Genomic DNA, 18,821 nt, shown 5'->3' on the forward strand with positions numbered 1-18,821 from the left:
CATGTTCTCCCCACACTGGAGAGCAAAGACACCCTACTCTCCACACTGGGGAAAAGCTACTCTCTACACACCAAAGTATCTCAGTTCATTTCCTGCTAGGTGTTCATCAGCAAACAGTGAAACCACAATAGCTTCCTAGCAGACCAAGATCTCAGGGACCTTGCAGATGTCACATCAACTTCATGGCAAACAGTGTGAAATTTCCACCCAGAGTCACAAAGAGGAAGTTCAAACAAACTCAGATGCTATTAAGGGTGGGCCACTTGGCATTAGTAACCAGGAAAGTCAACAGGATTTGTTTTTATCTCACGAAGAAATATCAAAAGATAAATTCTTTTCCACGTGTGATTTTGTTCTTTTTTTTTGGAGGGATGGGGTGACAGAAAGCTGAAGAGATTTAACACACTTGATACTAATCCTATCACCCCAAGTTCAGAAAACTTTCTCTCAGCCTCATGTATGTTAACATCTGGATCACAGTATTATACTATCCTTTCTAGCCATCTAGAAAACACTCACTTGGCTTCAAGTTTTCTTTTCCCTTATTACAATTTAAACCACTATTACACAAATCTCTTATGTCTGTAATTCCTAGAACCCAGGTAAATGGGTCAACTTTATTTTGGAATCAAGTAGTCACGTCCTTTCCATATTCTATGCCCCTGCTAGCCACCATCCCTCAAAACAAAAGAAACTGAGCAAAACTCTCAATGACCCTACACATTCCATGCCAGTCCCGATAAGACAGTACACTTTCATTCAGGTATCAATTTAGTTCATGTGTGAAATGCATCTGGCTTTTCATAACAAAAGTGGAAAGATAAAGAGGGAAAGAGACAGAGGACTCATGAGGTAGGAGTGTGGAATGAGGGAAGGAAAATATGACACAATAAAAGGAAAATGGAGTAAATGATCAGAGCTCTTTTCAGCTCTGCAAATAACTGTGGTCCTCAGATACAGAGAACAAACTAGCAGGTACCAGAGGGGAGAAGAGTGAGAGGAGGGACAAAATAGGTGAAGGGAATTAAGACATACAAGTGGCCAAATAAGTTGTAGGGATGTTATGTATGGCACAAGAAATATAGTCATTATTTTATAATAACTTTGTATGGTGTGTAGTCTATAAAAAAAATCACTGTCTTGTACACCTGAAACAAAATTAATATTTTAAGTCAATTATACATCAATTAAAAACATAATTGTGACCCCCATCAAACAATAATAAAACTACAATAATAATAATAACCCAACTCTGTGTGCCAGATAGTGTGTTAAGCACTATATAGTAATTAATTCATTTCATCTTCACAACTACATCATGAGGGAGGGATATTCTCATTATCCCATTTAGCAGATGAGAAAACCAAGGCACAAATAGGTTAAGTACTTTGTCCCCAGTTACAGAGCCAGGAACCAAACCACACAGTCTAATGCTTTGCCCTCAAGCACAAAGCTGTGGGAAACATGGAGGTACTACAGCCGCCGGAGAGCTTCTATTGGCCATCAGAAGGGACGAGACCCTCCTGCAAGGCCTTAGTGAGCTCCTGCCTAGGGTCAAATGAGGTCGAATGATTAAGAGCTCTGTGAAACCTAAAGTGCTTTATAAAGATGAGGGCTCAGAACACCACTCTAGGCAAACAGTCAGTTCAAAAACAGGAATCCAATGATGACCAGTGTGACTGTGGTTTACATTCTATAGCAGTGGGTCTCCATATTTTTTTCTGCCTAAAAATATCCAAGAGATGGAAAGGCAATGAGTTTTACATTTTGCAGAAGAACACAAAAAGCACTAATCATAAAAAATAATGATAAATTTGGACTTCACCAAAATACAAGAACGTCCAGTTGTCAAAAGATACTAAGAAAGTCAAAAGATATTACTAGGGGAGTAAGAGAAGGTGTTTGTAATTTTTATCTCCAATGAGACAAACATCCAGAATATGCAAAGAATGTCAACAAATAAGAAAAAAAAGAACTAACAACCCAATGAACAAAATGGATGAAAGACCTTCATAAAACAGGACACACAAAGGGCCACAAACATAAGAAACAGAAGGAAACATGATGGCACATCAGGGAAATGCAATTAAGACCACAGTGAAATAAACACCCTTCTGAATGGAAAGCATTCAAAAGACCACCAATAACAAGTACTGGCAAGAATGCAGTACTTGGAACTCTCATCCACTGCTGATGGGAGAGCAAAGTGATAAAACCACTCTGGAAATATCTATTAAAATTAAACCTATGCCTTATGATCTAGCAGTGCTTCCTCTAGATATATACCCAAGAGAAATGAGCACATATCTACCAAAAAACACATTTGAGAATACTCAGGTTTATTCACAATGGCCAGGTTTTGCAACAAGAAGACAAATATTCATTCACAAGACAATAAGCTGTTGTATATTTAAAACAATGGAACACCACAAACAATAAAAAAGACCAACTACTGTTACATACAACAACATGAATAAATCTCATAGAAATAATAATGAGGGAAAGAAGCCAGATGCAAAAGACTACCGACAGTGGGATTTCATTTATATAATGTTCAAATTCTTGCAAAAGTCCTGTGCTGAGAGAAACCAGATTTCGTCTTGGAGAAGAAGTATGGGCAGCGATTGGGAAGGTGCCCAAGAAAACCTGCCAGAGTGACAGAAGTGTTCTATAACTTGACCTAGGTGGTCACACAGGTATGTGGGAGGATGTGTCTGTGTGTGCACAGTCATTAAGATATAGACTTAAGATTTATGCATTTTATTCTGATTCTAACTCAATTAAAAAAATGTCTTTAAATACCCAAGATATACCACTTGTCAACTAATCTTACTTGCCATTCTGACTTTAGTGCTTCCTAGCAGACAAGTAATTGAATGACTCTATGTTATTCTTCAAAAAACAGACAATAAGAGTACCTACCTCATGCGGTGGTTGTGAAGGCTAAGTAAACTATGTATAAGGCATTTCAAAATGTCAGACACAAAGTAAGTGGTCCAAAAAGTAGTTGTTATCACAGGAGCAAATGAGCAGCAGGTCAGTGGAGGGAACAGATGACAAGTGTTGGGTAGTGTCCAAATTATGGCAGGAGAAGGGTAGATTAAAAAGGGAAAGAAAGAGTCACAGGTGCTTCTGATACACATGATCCCCACCCCCCAAACACTGTCACACACCACTGAAAAATCACACCTCTACCACAGGCCAAGGGCTGACATACAGGCTCTGAGATCATGACCATTTCCTTTTTCCTCCTGAGTAAAACATCAAAGTGGCCTACTTCCCCCTTTTGGAATTAATGTCTGATCATTGATAGGGGGTCTTCAGCAAATCCTAGAAAACCTGACAGAGTGTTCCCACTACCCACCAGAGGAGAAAACAAATGATTTACAATCCTTTCTAGAGCTCAATCCTAAAATTCTACTTCAAATACAGTACCTCCTGTTCACTTTGAACAAGTCCTTGGCTGGTGCTCTATCTGGATCCTCTTGAGACGCATGAATGAGGATGTGCAATTTTCTAAGCACTTTGCCTCTCACACTACTGGGGCAATGCAAAAAATAGTTATTCACCTATCAAAAGGCAAACTGCTACCCACCACCTTATCTCCTTTCAACTCTGGTCTCCACAAAGGGTCCACATAAAGTAATACATCATTTATTAGCACATCCAGGAACCTGGGACCACTCATGTCAGGTCACAGCCTTCTCACCAGCCAGGAGCAAGCAGAATCACAACCAGCCCTGATTCCAGGGTTGCTGGACAGCCTTCCTACTCTAATCTTATTCCTGAATCTGAGTCAACAACGGTGATCTCAGTGGCTTGGCAATTCACCCACTTCCTACTGGACCAGGAGATGCTATTACTAACTCACTCCACCCTGAAACACACTCAGAATCTAACAGTACTTTTCTTTCTACACTGACCTCCAAAGATCTAGGGCTTACTCATTCATAAGACTATAAATCTTCTGCTGGCAAGAGTTCATTCCCCAGGTTCTATCCACAGTACTGCACATATAAGGGTTAAATTCCAAGTAAAAGGACTGTGGCATCCACAGAAACACATGTTCTCACAGCCTGTGCACAAAACCTGCCTCACTGTGCCTAGATAGAAAAACAGCGGAAAATGATGAAGGTCTAGAGAAGAGGTTGCCAGTCACAGGTAAAGAGAGACACATGACTGCCAAAGGAAGTGGTCTTTGCTTTTAAAGTGCTACTGGCAAAACTGATCCTTAACTGTTCCTTGGCAATTACAAGCATGCAAGGTTTCAGCAGATCTTCATGTTACCGAACATATGGCAGATCTTCAGTACACAAACTTATGGACAAAGCAGAATAATCCTGGAGCATGACATCTCTTCCGTGTATATGTGAGATTACAGAGTCAAATATCTACAGAGACCAGACAAGTAAGCAAAATGAGGAAAACTGGATAAGATTCTTCCCTGCCCCAAGGCAAATAAGTGTGGTCTCATTTACCTTAAAATGCGCAGCTCATTATTTTTTCTTTTTCACTTTTGCTTTCTGATAAAGTCACAGAAACAAAAGGGGTTTCCCTCTATGGGAAAAACAACAGTACAAATGCAAGGCAAAATGGCAGCTGTCCCCTGTCACCATGGCAGGGGACATCAGGGCATGGTGGAGATTGTCGCAAAGTAGAAAGCATATGCCCCACCTAAACGAGGCATCTGCCGTTCAGCTCTATAGACAGCTGGCACGTGGGAAGTCAGGGTCAGTGTTTACACATCTTTCCCATTTTAAAATGTTGCCCCAAACACTATTCAAGCCAAATTGAACATCTATGGACTGCCAGCCTGCGATTCTGAGGTCTGTGTTGGTCCTTCTCTGCCTCTCCCTACCTGAGCTCCATCCCAAGGCATCCCCACATGTTACAATGCATCTCGTGCCCTGGGACTAACAATGACGCATGTCTGCATTCTCAATGTGCCTCACAGTCCAACTGAGCAGAGTCTTTCCAGTTCATTAACCAAAGGGGAACTGGAGATACTTGCCCATTTTTTTCCAATATGAGGACTCAGTGCCATCACAGAAGGGCAACATTCATCTACTATATTCATCTACTATTCAAAAACTTATGAATCTGCACAATTTGCATGTTCTGAGATAAATAACCATTGGCGGTCCTTGTGCATTACATATGCTTGCACATGAGAAAAATACACACGCCAGAGTAACCTGCAGTGGGCTACAGGTGAGAAAAGACAGATGTGAGAGAGAAACCAGACACTGCAAACAGTGGCCCACCAACTGGAGCTAAGGTTTATTGTTTACTATGGGCCAAGCACTGGGCTAAGGATGTGGCTAGCATTATCATTGGTTCCTCGCAATGAAGTAGGTACTTTCATTATACTTCTTTTAAAAAATTGAGGCTCAGAAATGACTTGAACAATCTTCAACTGGTAGGCAACAGCAAAGCCTCACCTTGAAAACCCAGTCTGCCTGACTCTAAAGCAAGGCCCATACGTTAAGCTCAACACTGTACTGCCCACACCCCAAGCAGGGAGTATTTGTGCCCTGGGATCCAAGGTGACCGTTTCCTCAGGAGAACGGAGGGAAGGGGGAGAAGGCACTTCTTTCTCTCTCTCTCTCTGTCTGGAGAAAGGAAACGGGAGAAGGAGGAAAGGACTTCCTCTACACACACCCCCACCCTCACATACACAAATACACGTACAGCCCTTGAGAAATTTTCGGAAGCAGGCTTCTAATCAATTATTTAGAAAGGATATGATCCTAATGAGTGAATGAATCATAACCTACCATAGCCTATGGCACTGAGCTCCTGGGAGGAGAGGTCCTAAAATAATCAGGACCATAGCAAAGATAACAGTCTACAGAGGAATACTGCCAGTTGCTTCAGATAATTCCCTTACATTTTTACTTTAAAGGAGAATGAAGTCATGAAACATCAGGAAGCCCAGACAAAGACATCTTTGGCACAGTAAGTTACATGGTCTTTAATGAAACATACTGACTGAGTGCCAGTTACACGCCACAGGCACCACGGACCGAAGAGTAAGCAGATCTCAACACACACCACCAGCAGAAAGCATTGCCAGGAAGAATAACCCTCAGGGGGAATGCAAACACTTGTTATTTTGATAACAACCTACGAAAAAATATTCTAATTCTAAAAATCTTTTAGGTCATTTATCAATCCTTCTTAGTATTCTATCTCATGATGAACAGACACACAGGTAAGTGGAGTTCACACACTGAACTGTCTCCTTTCTTCAGACTCATATAATAGCAAAATTTTGGTTTTTAAAAACTAAACTCATTTTATACTTAGAAATTAGCAAATAAACTGGTATATTCAATCAATAAAACTCCAAATTTCACCATGTAGACTGAAGAAGAGAAACAGGATTAAGTAATAGAAATAAAATAAATACGGTTGCCTTACTTCACACCACAGTTCATTAACCAGCACATCCCACTCTTACTTAAACCAGAATCAAACAGCAAATACGCTCTCATTTAACTTTTTAAAAAGGAAAAGAAAAAAAAAACAGCAATTTAAAAAATACACGACGTCTAAAGATTCTAAGAACTTCTCAACTAGCGTATTTTATGAAACAGTCAAAGAGCAATTCAGAAAGTACAATATTTCTCCCCACTCTACCCCCACCCAAATCATGGAAGTCAGAGCAGAACACCCTCTGAGGAAGGAAAAAGCCATTTCCTCCCCGAAATGTCAACGGCATTGAGACCGGCACTCTAACCAACCAGCAGGAAGGCAAAATCAAATATTATTTCAAACAAGGGGTGAGAAGGGGAGGGGAGGGGAAGTTTGAAACCAGGAAAAATGGATTCATCTGCTGCAGAAGATAAAGGCAGACTGCACCAAAAGGGAAAAGCAGAAATGCCTGGTTCTCAGCACACACTGAACAGTCCCAATCACTCATCTGTTTTTATCACCAGCCTCGAATAAGCTGTCCCTGAAGCAAAGAGCCTGGCACATGAGTTCAGAAAGTAAGGTAAAATGCACTGTTCAAACAGAGGCTGCACTCACTGAGCATGCTTGCTTCTGCAGGAAAGTGGGTATGAAGTGATCCATCACAGAAGGGTGGGAAGGAAGGAATTTCTAGGGAAAGAATGAGTCATTTAGAATGCCTTTCCTTTAAGAGGTAATATTCACATGATGGTTTCTTCTACAGAAACACACGTCACACACACACCACTGACTACTAAATGTCAGTGTAGAAAAGACAGCTAATTTTCCACTGGACCAGCTAACACTTATAATATGTATACAACACTGCCATCTAGAGGCTGAGCACTGAAACAAAGTCTGTTACATAAGATGATCCTTTTTGAAAAACACAGTCTTACACTCGCAAAACATCACAAAGACACACAAACAAATGCATGCACACACACCACATTCCAAACTAGACGAGTATTATTTTAACTTAAAAGTAGTATCGTATGGTTTCCTTTCGAGAGCATAAATTGGAAGGAGGGGCTTAAACCTTTTATCTTGTATAGGAAATATATATAAATAATAGATTATCACACATAGTTTGAAAATAGATTCTTCCTCCTGTACACATATACCCTTAAAGCACCTGTATTCACTCTCAACTTATAGATGACTTGAAAGGTCACAACACTAGGGAAAAGGTGTGCCATCAAAATGAAACAGGCTCAAAGAAATACCTTCTAACACTAAGGTACACTGTAAGAACAATGAAGTCCCAGGTTTTAGGATAGAGAGCAAACTTCAGAGAAAGAACCTCTTCCAACAGAGAACCACATCAGGGAAGAATATTACAGTATTCCATTTTCAAAATAATCTTGCAAGGTAGGTATGATTAGCCCCATCTTACAGAAGTGGTTAATCCACCAGTCCAGACTCACACAGCCAGTAAGAGGCAAATCCCAAATTCCAACTGAGGGCTGCTTGGACCTTTTACCTGCATCATGCAGCCTTCTATAAAAATATACTAAGGGTGGTGACTCATTCGAAGGTTGGGGTAGATTATTCAGATCTTCCATTAATCTTTCTAGCTGTCACTATTCTTTCTTTAACCAATTTCCCATTCTTCTGGTTTTTTGTCCTACCTATACAGAAATGGAGATTATGTTTAAACTTGCCCAAGCTTCAGTTTAAATATCAACTAACATGATTCAGTTCCCATAATCTCTTACATAGTAATTCACCGAAGTCCCAAAGGAAAGAACAAAATAACTCAGAAAGTGCACTACGATAAAAAACAAAATTGAACGACAAGCACACAGTACTGCACTAAAAGCTGAACGAAGTAATGTTATTCTGCCTCTGGGAGCAAATTACCTGAGATGGATAGTTAGAATTGAACAGAGTTATATAAAACATAACTAATTGAACAACTAGCCAATACAAAGGAAAGCCTGTACAACGTGCAAATACCTAGTACATGGTGGGACGCGAGGACAGAGTTCACGGTGGGTGTGACATGCCAGGCTAGGGCTGTTCACAGGAAAGCTGTCTCTCTTGACCTATTCATGGAAAGCTCAAAGAAGGAGGACTGTGAATGTGGTTTGCAAGAAAAATCAATCAGATGATGACTCTTAAGAAGGAAAGTCCAATAGATTCATACTGCTTCATTAAACTTTGTTATCTCCATGGTCAGTAGAGTCTCCAGCAGTTAGTTATGGCTAATAAATGAGGAAGGGGAAGGGAAGAAGAGAGGAAATGAAAATTCAAAGCCTTCTAATTATGCCATCACTCTCTCTAAGACTGGAAGGGTGAAGTCCCCCTGTGAGTTACACCTTCCTCATAGCATTTTAATCCTCCAAGTTTGCTGAACACTCAATATACTGGTGTGTTTATACCTCCAGCTGCACGAATGTGTTTGCCATTCTACAATCAGTGCTAAGTAAGATCCATGAAGGCAAGGACTATGCTTGTCTTGGGCCCCATGACACCCCTAGCGCCCAGTAACCTGTGATCCTAATAAGTTCTCCTGTTCTGCCCACCTCTGGAAAGTACCAAAGGTGGGAACGGGGCATGCAACACTCCACACAATATCTTCAAATGTATGGACTTCTGCTGGGGTCAGCTAGTCCTGGAAAACATAAAGCATTCTAATTGTTTCCTTTCCTCCAAGTATAAACACCACTCCTCAAGAGACTACACTGATTCAATGCATCAAAAAGAAGTCTTTTGTTTCTATTATTTTCCATATGGTTTATGGCTCCTCCTGGAAAACATTTGGGAGAAAATACCCATGTGTCACATACATTTGTGAGATAGCTCTTTAAAATAAACAAATGCAGAGATGCTGAGAGATGACTACCACCATGATTCTTCAGCTTAAACAAGTACTTTCCCTACATCTGCTCATTAATTTCTGTAAGATACTGCATGGTAGAGTTAATTATTCAAACTAACTAAAGACAGACAATGCCAAGTATCACATGCAACTACCCCTAACAGCTGCCTTTAGACAAACTCATTTTTTACTCAGGAATTTTACATTAAACTCATTCAAAAAGAGTTAACACAATTTAAAGGGAAAAAAATCTATTTTTTATTATATTAACCAATGTAACATATAAACTTTCAAATGTTTGGTTCTACAGCAAGGTAATACAAAGGCACCAAAGAATGCTTTTTTATTAAGGTATAAGAAATGATGATTTTTCAAATGCTAAGGAAGATAATGTATGTAAAAGGGTGGCTTTGTGAATTGGAGCTCCTTATCAATGGGATTGTTCAAGGAATGTGTACTGGGCCACCCATCTAAAAGGTTGTAGGGGCCTTTCATAGCTGCCTCCTTGCGAGAATCCCTCTTATCAAATACTGTATTGGCTTGTTTGGGCTGCTATAACAAAGACCCCCAAAGTGAGTGACATGAATAACAGAAATGTATTATCTCACAGGTCTAGAGGCTAGAAGCTCGAGACCAAAGTGTCAGCAAGTGGGTTCCTTTTGCAGTTACGTAAAGGAGAAGCTTTTCCATGCCTTTCTCCTAGCTGCTGGTGGTCTGCTGGCAATCTCTGGCATTCCCTGGCTCAAAGAGACATCACCCTGATCTCTGCCTTCATGTTCACACGGCATTCTCCCTGTGTATATGTCTGGCTCTGTGTCCAAATTACCCCTTTCTATCAGGACACTAGTCAGACTGAATTAGAGCCCACCCTAATCTAATCACCTCATTCTAACTTGACTACATCTACAAATACCCTATCTCCAAACAATTTTTGTTGTCAGACACTGGAGACTAGAATTTCAGCATTATGAACTTGTCGGGGTATACAACCTAACCCATAACAAGTACCTTCTGGGAAAATAAAATATTCTTCTTCAGAGCAAGTTGTGGTAACACCCACAACTACTACAAGTCACACACTCATTTAAGGCCACACAGATTCTTAGATGTTAGAATTAAAAGTAGCTTTCTGAAATGTATTCACAGTATTAAGGAGGATCTTTGACACAAAAAGTTCAAGAGGTATAAATCTAAATCCCTAAACTCTGAATTAATCCTCAATTTGATTTCCAACTCATTCATAGGTCAGAGTTACAACAGTTCTTCCTAGAGGACAGAAGTGTCAGGGATTAATCCCTTTTCGGCAGAATTTGAGCAGCAATGCACGGGATGCAATGCAAACAGTCTACTGACAAATGGCGCCAGCGCTTGGATTTCTTACTCATGCCAGTCTCCTTAGACGAACAGAAATGTAAATCGTCAGGAAAAAAAGGCAAAAGAAGAGTGTACACAGCATTCACGGAACACCTACTGTGTGCCTCATTAAACTGTTAGCCATGTGAGGACTTTCTGAAGAGCACAGGGTAGGAGATACGGGAACAGAAGTGTGTGTGCTGCTTTTGTTCAACCACCATTAGTTTATACACCAAGCGCCAACAACGAGAGTGAGAAAGCACTCCTCAGATTTCACAGTCAGCAAGGTGACTGCTCAGCAGCGGCCCCAAGATCCAGGTACAGGCAGCACTGGGCTCATCACTCGAAAACACTTCTAAAACACCCTGAGTTCTGAGGCAGCAAAAGTGCCCTCAGTTCAACTCCCACCTGAACCTTGGGTAAGACTCACCCTCTAAACTGCCGATCCCTCCTCAGTAACATGAGACACTTGGAGCACAAGTCTCCCTGGGCTGGGTGAGGATTACATTAAATTACATGAAGTGTTCAGCTTCCAGAAAGTACTCTCTGACTGCTGGTCTCCTCCACAGTTAACTAAAAGACTGGGTTTTATTGTGGGTTTTACTGTTGCTTTATTCCTAGTACTCTATATCAGAGACTGGTGATCATCTTTTCTACCAGCTATATTCTCCTCCATCAAGCCAAGAATTAAGCTCCTTAGTAAAGGAGCCTGAGTTGTTTTGTTTTGTTTTACTGTTGCTTGTTTTTAACAAGGAAAATGCTTTGGTGCACTCTGAGAACACTGTACTAGGATATGCCTGCTCTTTAATACACCAATTGTGAGCAAGAAGAGAGGACAACAGAAGACCTTATTCAGAAAGTGGACTTCAGGATCCCTCTTGCAGAAAGGCGGACTGTGTAGGTCTGGGGCAGGAACAAGAAGCTGCAGTTCTCACAAGCACCCCTGTGGATGTTGAGAGTGGGTGGTTCTCACCACATAGTAAGCGACACTGGTATCTTCAACTCACAACACTGACCTCCTAGAACATCACTTCCTAAAGGCTACAGTTTCAGCTACACAATGACATGAAATATCAGCACTGAGCCTAAAGGATAAAAGTAGTCAATCTTCAAACCCCACAACTTCACATATTCGAAGTCAAATAAGTCACACTTTAGCATGTAGTAATATCTTCACAGAATAAAACATTAATAGCTACTACATAAATGTTAATCTGTGCTACATACTCTGGGAACATTCTAAAACCTCATGCTGTTAAATGTAACCATTCCCTCACTGACTTTCACATTTCCTAGGTGCTAAACTTGCATTTCACCCCTTTGCTTCTCCAACTCAGCAGGCAGAAGCCAAGAAGTCTGTGGAAGGTTGCAAAGACAGCAGGACAGCTAGCAGCATCCCTGCCTTGCTAAAGCACACTGGTGGAAAAAGAGGGGTGCAGGCGTCTTCCAGAGAACAGGACTCTATGCAGAGTTCTCAGGGATGCCTCTCCTGAGCACATGCAAATGCCTTTCCCTCTCACTTGTTTCTTCCTGGATGTGGGAGAAAATGCAGAAAGATGCTGAAGAAAATAGTGCCAATGGTAACCTCATCTTTGAGACCAAAGATGACGACCTGTGTAGAAAATGCAGAGAAGGTGGTTCATGGATGTTCTGTGTTCTTTCAGGTGATGGCCATTCGAGTGCAACCACGAGAGGAGACACAGAAGGGACTCCAGTAAACCAATTTTCTTATATTCAAGGGTGCTAGAAACAGGATGCCTAGAACACCACATAGACCACGTGGGAAAACACCAGCATTATCCAGGAGGCAGAAGTGGCTGGAGAGGAGAGTCCAGACTCTGACCTTTGTTAGAGTTTCTGCACCAAACTCAAGGCAGGGCCAGGTCAACTGTTTAGGACTGGCTAGTTTGAATAACTTCACAGGTGCTAAGCTGTGAGAGCAGTCCCTAGGGGCCTGGTTCCTGGCCCTGGATGGTTCAGGCAGAGGAATATTGCCTCCTGGGGTGCTGGGGCCAGTGGAGGCAGCGTGGCTGTGGACCAGGAGTCCACATGTCAGTGGTACTCCCCAGGTTCAACCCTCAGATGACTCCAAAAACTGGCCAGCCCTGAATCGGGCAGGCTTTCCCCAGGCAGAACAGCATCACAATACACTGAACATTAAAAACACAAATAATACAACAGAACCCTCTACTCCCTTCCTGTTTATTAAGAGGAGATTCAGCAGCCTCATTCTGAACCACAACTGAAACCTCTCCATGTCACGCCAAGGAAACCAGAGGCAATGACTTAAAAGAAATGGACTTCCCAAATACACTCAGTATGTTGAATGTGACACATTTGCTCTCGGCTTATTATTGAGATGTGCAAAGCTTTTCTGGCCTAACACAGGGGGAAGGTTGTAGGAAGTGTTGGCAAGGGTGGAAATGAGATGGAGGAACCATGGTGAGTTTTAATTGCCTAAAAAGCAACTCTTTACAACTTCTGGGAAACTTCTGAAGAAGAAAATGACTCAGCTTCAGAAAGTGTCACTGACCTCATTTCCAAAATAACAAGAGCTGCAATGCAGGGCATGCCCTTGTTCAAGGAGCCCTACATATAGATGACCATCTCTGGGAACTATTCAGCTGACCAGGATCACACAACAGGGCTCCATTTCCACACAAACACATCCACTAATCCATTTTTCATGGACATCAACAAATATGAATTCTTATAAATTCCAAACTTGTAATAGAGAAGAGAGATGCCTACAAGGGCTCAAAGCATCCAGACGTAGGATTTATTTAAAGTCAAGAATAATCTTAGTTTGCGGTGCACTTTTCACAATCCCCCTTTGCTAACCCATTTCAACCTACTCCTCCATACAGCCCTTCTCCATTCCCTTCCCCTCACAACCCACACACAGCAAACAACTAGGGTACTCACTTTTCTTTACAAATTATATTTATTCCTCTACATTTAAATGCTAGCTTTTGAAATATCAAGTCAGATAACCATGAGGGACATGCTAATTAATAACAACTCATTGATGAACATTTATTATTTGCTACTCTGCCAAGCATTTTATATGCCTTATCTTCTTGAATCCTAACCATTCCAGGAACTAGGTATTATGACTATCTTCATTTTCCAGAGAAGGAAATCAAGGCCTCTCAAGATTAAGTGACTTGCTCAAAGTCATATGGCTACTAAGCAAAATTTTACTAAGTCAAAATTTAGATCTGGGTTTCCTGACTTGAGAGCCAAAAGTATAGTAACTAGACTGCTAATGAGACATGGTTGGTTTCCACAAATGTCCAATTTAGGCTACATGGGCATGCTCTACCCACGGGCACGCTATCAGCCTCAGGGGCCACACTGCAGGGACACATCGCTCCACAAGAAGGCATTTCAGCCCCTGGCGGCACACGGAGCAGAACATGCCAGGTGGTACCCTCGTTCCAGATCCTTTAGAGCTGTCATGAAGTGGCCACAGGCAAAAGTCTCAGGGAAGGTAGAAGTACTGGCCTGACAAAATGTGTACCTTTTTCTTTTGTTTTTGATAAAGGGGTGAAATTAAACAGCATGACAAGAGAATCATGCTGAGATCTAAGCATCTTTGTGCTAGCACCGCTGATCTTGAATAGACAGCTTAAATGAGCTTAACTCATGGCGTTCATTCAAAGAATTAACCTGTTGCCAAGTAAAGTGTCTCAAAGAACTGGAATGCTGTCAAACGAGCTTAACATCATGAAATGGTACAACTTAATGAGATTCTATAAATCTCGAGGAACACAACACAGAGCTTCCTCTCCAAAGACTGGTTTCACAAGTGGGGTGTTTTCTTTCTTGGGTGCATACACACAATGGTAAGCAAAATGCTGTAACTAAAAGCCCCTTTTTGAATTGAGTAGAACTTCTACTTTTCCCCTTACCTAACTCCTTTTGAATCATTTCATAAAAATTCTAAGTAAAAAATCTCATATAGCTGATACAACTATGCTAATTAGATCTCTTTAAACATAAATTCACCCTCCTGAGACCTAACACACATTCTCAAGAAAGAAGCCCTGACATTCAAAGAAAACCAACCAGGGCCTCAGGGCCAAATGTAAAGCACAGGGGTAGAGATACTGATTCCTACAAACGAGCAATTGGCCTCTATTTTAAATGGAGGAATGGAGATGGGAAAGAGGGGGTAAAAAACCAGAATGTTCTGAATAGATGGGAAAGGTAAGAAATTCAAATTCAGCAATATTTGCTTCTGAGAAAAAGTGTGGCAGCTGCTCACCTGTCTACTGCTTCGACGTCAAAGCAAAATCTCTTCTCAATGGAGTCTGTTTTCCGCCGTGTGCAGGATTTGAGGGTGACTGATTCATCTTCTCCCTGTTGGGAAGACACAGACAGTCAAAATGAGGCCAGAACTCGGGCCATGCTCCTCTCCTGGACAAAGATGCCACATAAACAGGAGTGATCATTTCATCTTCTAAGACCTGAGTATTCAGGACCACAGGAGGTTGGTCACCAACTTCCTCAGGCCAGAGCCTCATGCAGATAAAATCTGTGAGCCATGTTTTACTTGGAGCCCAGCATCCAAGTATTGATAGATTATGATGGTATAGCAGCAACACGTGCTAGATTAAACTCTTGTTGGTATTGTTTTAAATAAGTTTAATCTGCAGGTTTGTAAGAGTTGAAACAAGACGACCTTGAGGTCCTCCTTCCAATTCTGAGCTTCTATGGTCTTGGTTCAATGGTCACTTCTCTGGAAAACATTCCTGCAAATACACCAGACATACTCACATAGCACCATGTACCCCTTCCTTCCCTCATAGCACTGATCACAGCTGAGATCTGCTGCTGCCCTAAGGGATGATTCAAATAATGTCTCTCTCCTCATTAGGCTGCAAGTTCCCTGAGGGCACGTACTAAGCCTGTTTTTTGCTTGCCCTTGGGTCCCCAGAGACCAAACAGTCCCTGAAACAGAGTAGGTGTGCAATGAATATGTTTTAACAGCTTTTTCAATGGCACCCCACTCCAGTACTTTTGCCTGGAAAATCCCATGGACGGAGGAGCCTGGTGGGCTGCAGTCCATGGTGTCGCTAGAGTCGGACACGACTGAGCGACTTCACTTTCACTTTTCACTTTCATGCATTGGCGAAGGAAATGGCAACCCACTCCAGTGTTCTTGCCTGGAGAATCCCAGGGACGGGGGAGCCTGGTGGGCTGCCGTCTATGGGGTTGCACAGAGTCGGACACGACTGAAGCGACTTAGCAGCAGCAGCATATTTAAAGTATGTACTTTCTTACTGAAGTATACTTGATTTACAATGTTGTGTTAATTTCTGCTGTACAGCAAAGTCACTCAGTTATTTGCATACACATTCTTTTTCAGTTCTTTTCCATTATGGTTTATCACAGGATACTGACTATAGATCCCTGTGATATACAATAGGACCTTGATGTTTATCCATCCTATCACTCAGTCGAGTCTGACTCATTGTGACCCTATGAACAGTAGCCTTCCAGGCTCCTCTGTCCATGGAATTCTCTAGGCAAGATACTGGAATGGGTAGCCATTCCCTTCTCCAGGGGATCTTGAGTATAATTTTTAATGTATAATATATTGCATATGTTTAAGTAAACAACTTATGAGTTTTGACATCTGCATACATCCATGAAATCATCAACACAATCAAGGTAATGAACATTTCCATCAGCCCACAAGTTTCCTTGTGAGTCCCTTTGTAATCCATCAGCCCTCCACCCAATCCATTCCCAGGCAAACACTGAATCTGTTCTGCCACTACAAATTAGTTTGAATGCTCTGTAACTTTATACAAATGGAATGCCCTTTTATGCCAGACTTCTTTCATTCAACGGAATTCATTTGCTAGTCACTCACGCTGTGTAAATCAAGGGTTTATTTCTTTTTACAAATGATATGATCAACAAGGGGGTAATACTCAAAATATATAAACAACACATACAAGTCAACAACAAAAAAGCTAACACCTCAATTAAAAAATGAGGGGAAGACTTTTTTTTTTTTTTTGAGGAGAAGACTTAAACAGATATTTTTCCAAAGAGGAAATGCAGATGGCCAATAGACACATGAAAAGCTGCTAAACATCACTAAACATCAGAGAAACACAAGTCAAAATCACAATGAGATATCATCCTACTCCTATCAAAATGACTATTATCAAAAAGACCACAAATAACAAATGTTAGTGAGGATGTGAGGATGTAGAGAAAAGGGAACCCTTGTACACTGTTGGTGGGAATGTAAATTGGTGTAGCCACTGTGGAATACAGTATGGAGGTTTTTCAACCAACTAGAAATAGAACTACCATATGACCCAGCAATCCCACTCCTGGGTGTACGTACATCCAAAAGAAAACAAAACACTAATTCAAAAAGATACACATACCCCAGTGTTCATAGAAGCATTATTTACAATTGTCAAGATATGAAAGCAACCTAAGTGTCCATCAACAGATGAATGGATAAAGAAGTGGTACAGGGCTTCCCTGGCAGTTCAGTGGTTAAGAATCCGCCTTGCAATGTAGGGGACACTGGTTTGGTCCCTGGTCAGGGTAGACCCCTCATGCTGTGGAACAACTAAGCCCAAGCACCACAACTACTAAGCCAGGGTTCTAGAGCCCATGAGCCACAACTACTGAGCCCACAACTATTGAAGCCTGCACTCCTAGAAGCCTGTGCACCAAAACAAGAGAAGCCACCACTGCCGCAACTAGAGGGTAGTCCCCGCTCTTCATAACTAGAGAAAGCCTGCGTACAGCAACAAAGACCCACTGTAGCCAAAAAAATCCCATATATATATATATATATTTTTTTTTTAAATAACAGAAGTGGGGTGTGTGTGTATGACACACACACAGACACACACACATACAACAGAATACTACTCAGCCGTTAAAAGAGAATTAAACTCTGCCATTTGCAACCACATGGATGAACTTGGAGGGTATTATGCTTAATAAAGTAAACCAGAGAAAGACAAATAAATCTGTGAAAGCTAAAAAATGAAACACATTTGAATACAACAAAAACATGTAAAATATCATGTATGAAACGAGTTGCCAGTCCAGGTTCGATGCACGATACTGGATGCTTGGGGCTAGTGCACTGGGACGACCCAGAGGGATGGTATGGGGAGGGAGGAGGGAGGAGGGTTCAGGATGGAGAACACATGTATACCTGTGGCGGATTCATTTTGATATTTGGCAAAACTAATACAATTATGTAAAGTTTAAAAAAAAAATAAAATTTAAAAAAAAAAGAAAAGAAACAGACTCACAGATATATAGAACAAACCAGTGGGAAGAGGGAAGGAGGGAGTAGCAAGATAGGGGTAAGGGATTAAGAGATACAAATTACTATGTACAAAATAAATAAGTTACAAGGATATATTGTACAGCACAGGGAATATAGTCAACATTTTATAATAACTATAAATGGAGTATAACTTTAAAAAATTGTGAATCACTGTTTTATACCTGAAACATAGGTAGTATTGGAAATCAACTATATCTCAATAAAAAATAAAAATTAACATTAAAACAATGCAGGCAATTTTTTAAATCCATGGTACAAAACAAAGGAGCTTTTTTCTTTCTACTATTGGGTAGTATTCCATTGTACAAATGGAATGCAACAGTTTTGTCACACAGCACAACACTAATTTACTGCTTAGAAACATAGAGGTTTCTGCCCCTGATTTCTTCTCTTCCTGTCACATAGGAATTTTTTAGGGTTCCTTTTTCTCCTGTATCTGCCAATGTTTCTTCCTAAACTAGGGGGAAATTAACAAACTTGCCTAGTCTGTTGAATAATAGGAAATGTGACTGCATATGGTAAAACTTAATCACCCACTAATATCAAAATAGCACATAAAACACAGAAGACTTAGGAAGAGACAGTCTATATTCACAAGTCTTACACTATTGTCTTTTACTGAATGGCAAAGATTAACTTCTCAGATTGAGAACTGCTCCTTCTGCAATGCGTAAATGTATGACCATAAATGCACAAGCATATGTACTTCTGACCATGTTAATATCTAACTCTATTTCTGATTTAATGGTGTTGGACTGCTTCCCACTTTGAAAGTTTAAGGGGAGGGTGGTTTAGTCGCTAAGTCGTGTCCGACTCTAGTGACCCCATGGACAGTAGCCTGCCAGGCTC

The 18,821-nt window shown here is 41.0% G+C and overlaps 1 protein-coding gene across 5 annotated transcripts in view; it reads right to left on the minus strand.

Moving 5' to 3' along the window:
• Window positions 1–18,821, minus strand: part of ARHGAP26 (Rho GTPase activating protein 26) — a 468,401-nt gene that overhangs the window by 290,117 nt on the left and 159,463 nt on the right. For all 5 annotated transcript variants that reach the window (XM_045166568.1, XM_045166569.1, XM_045166571.1 and 2 more), the window contains exon 10: window positions 14,901–14,995. In XM_045166568.1, coding sequence (XP_045022503.1) covers window positions 14,901–14,995 — 95 coding nt within the window. The remainder of the gene's footprint in view (window positions 1–14,900; window positions 14,996–18,821) is intronic.

Source organism: Bubalus bubalis, chromosome 9 (genome assembly GCF_019923935.1).
Source record: "Bubalus bubalis isolate 160015118507 breed Murrah chromosome 9, NDDB_SH_1, whole genome shotgun sequence".
In the NCBI taxonomy this organism is placed as follows: Eukaryota; Metazoa; Chordata; class Mammalia; order Artiodactyla; family Bovidae; genus Bubalus; species Bubalus bubalis.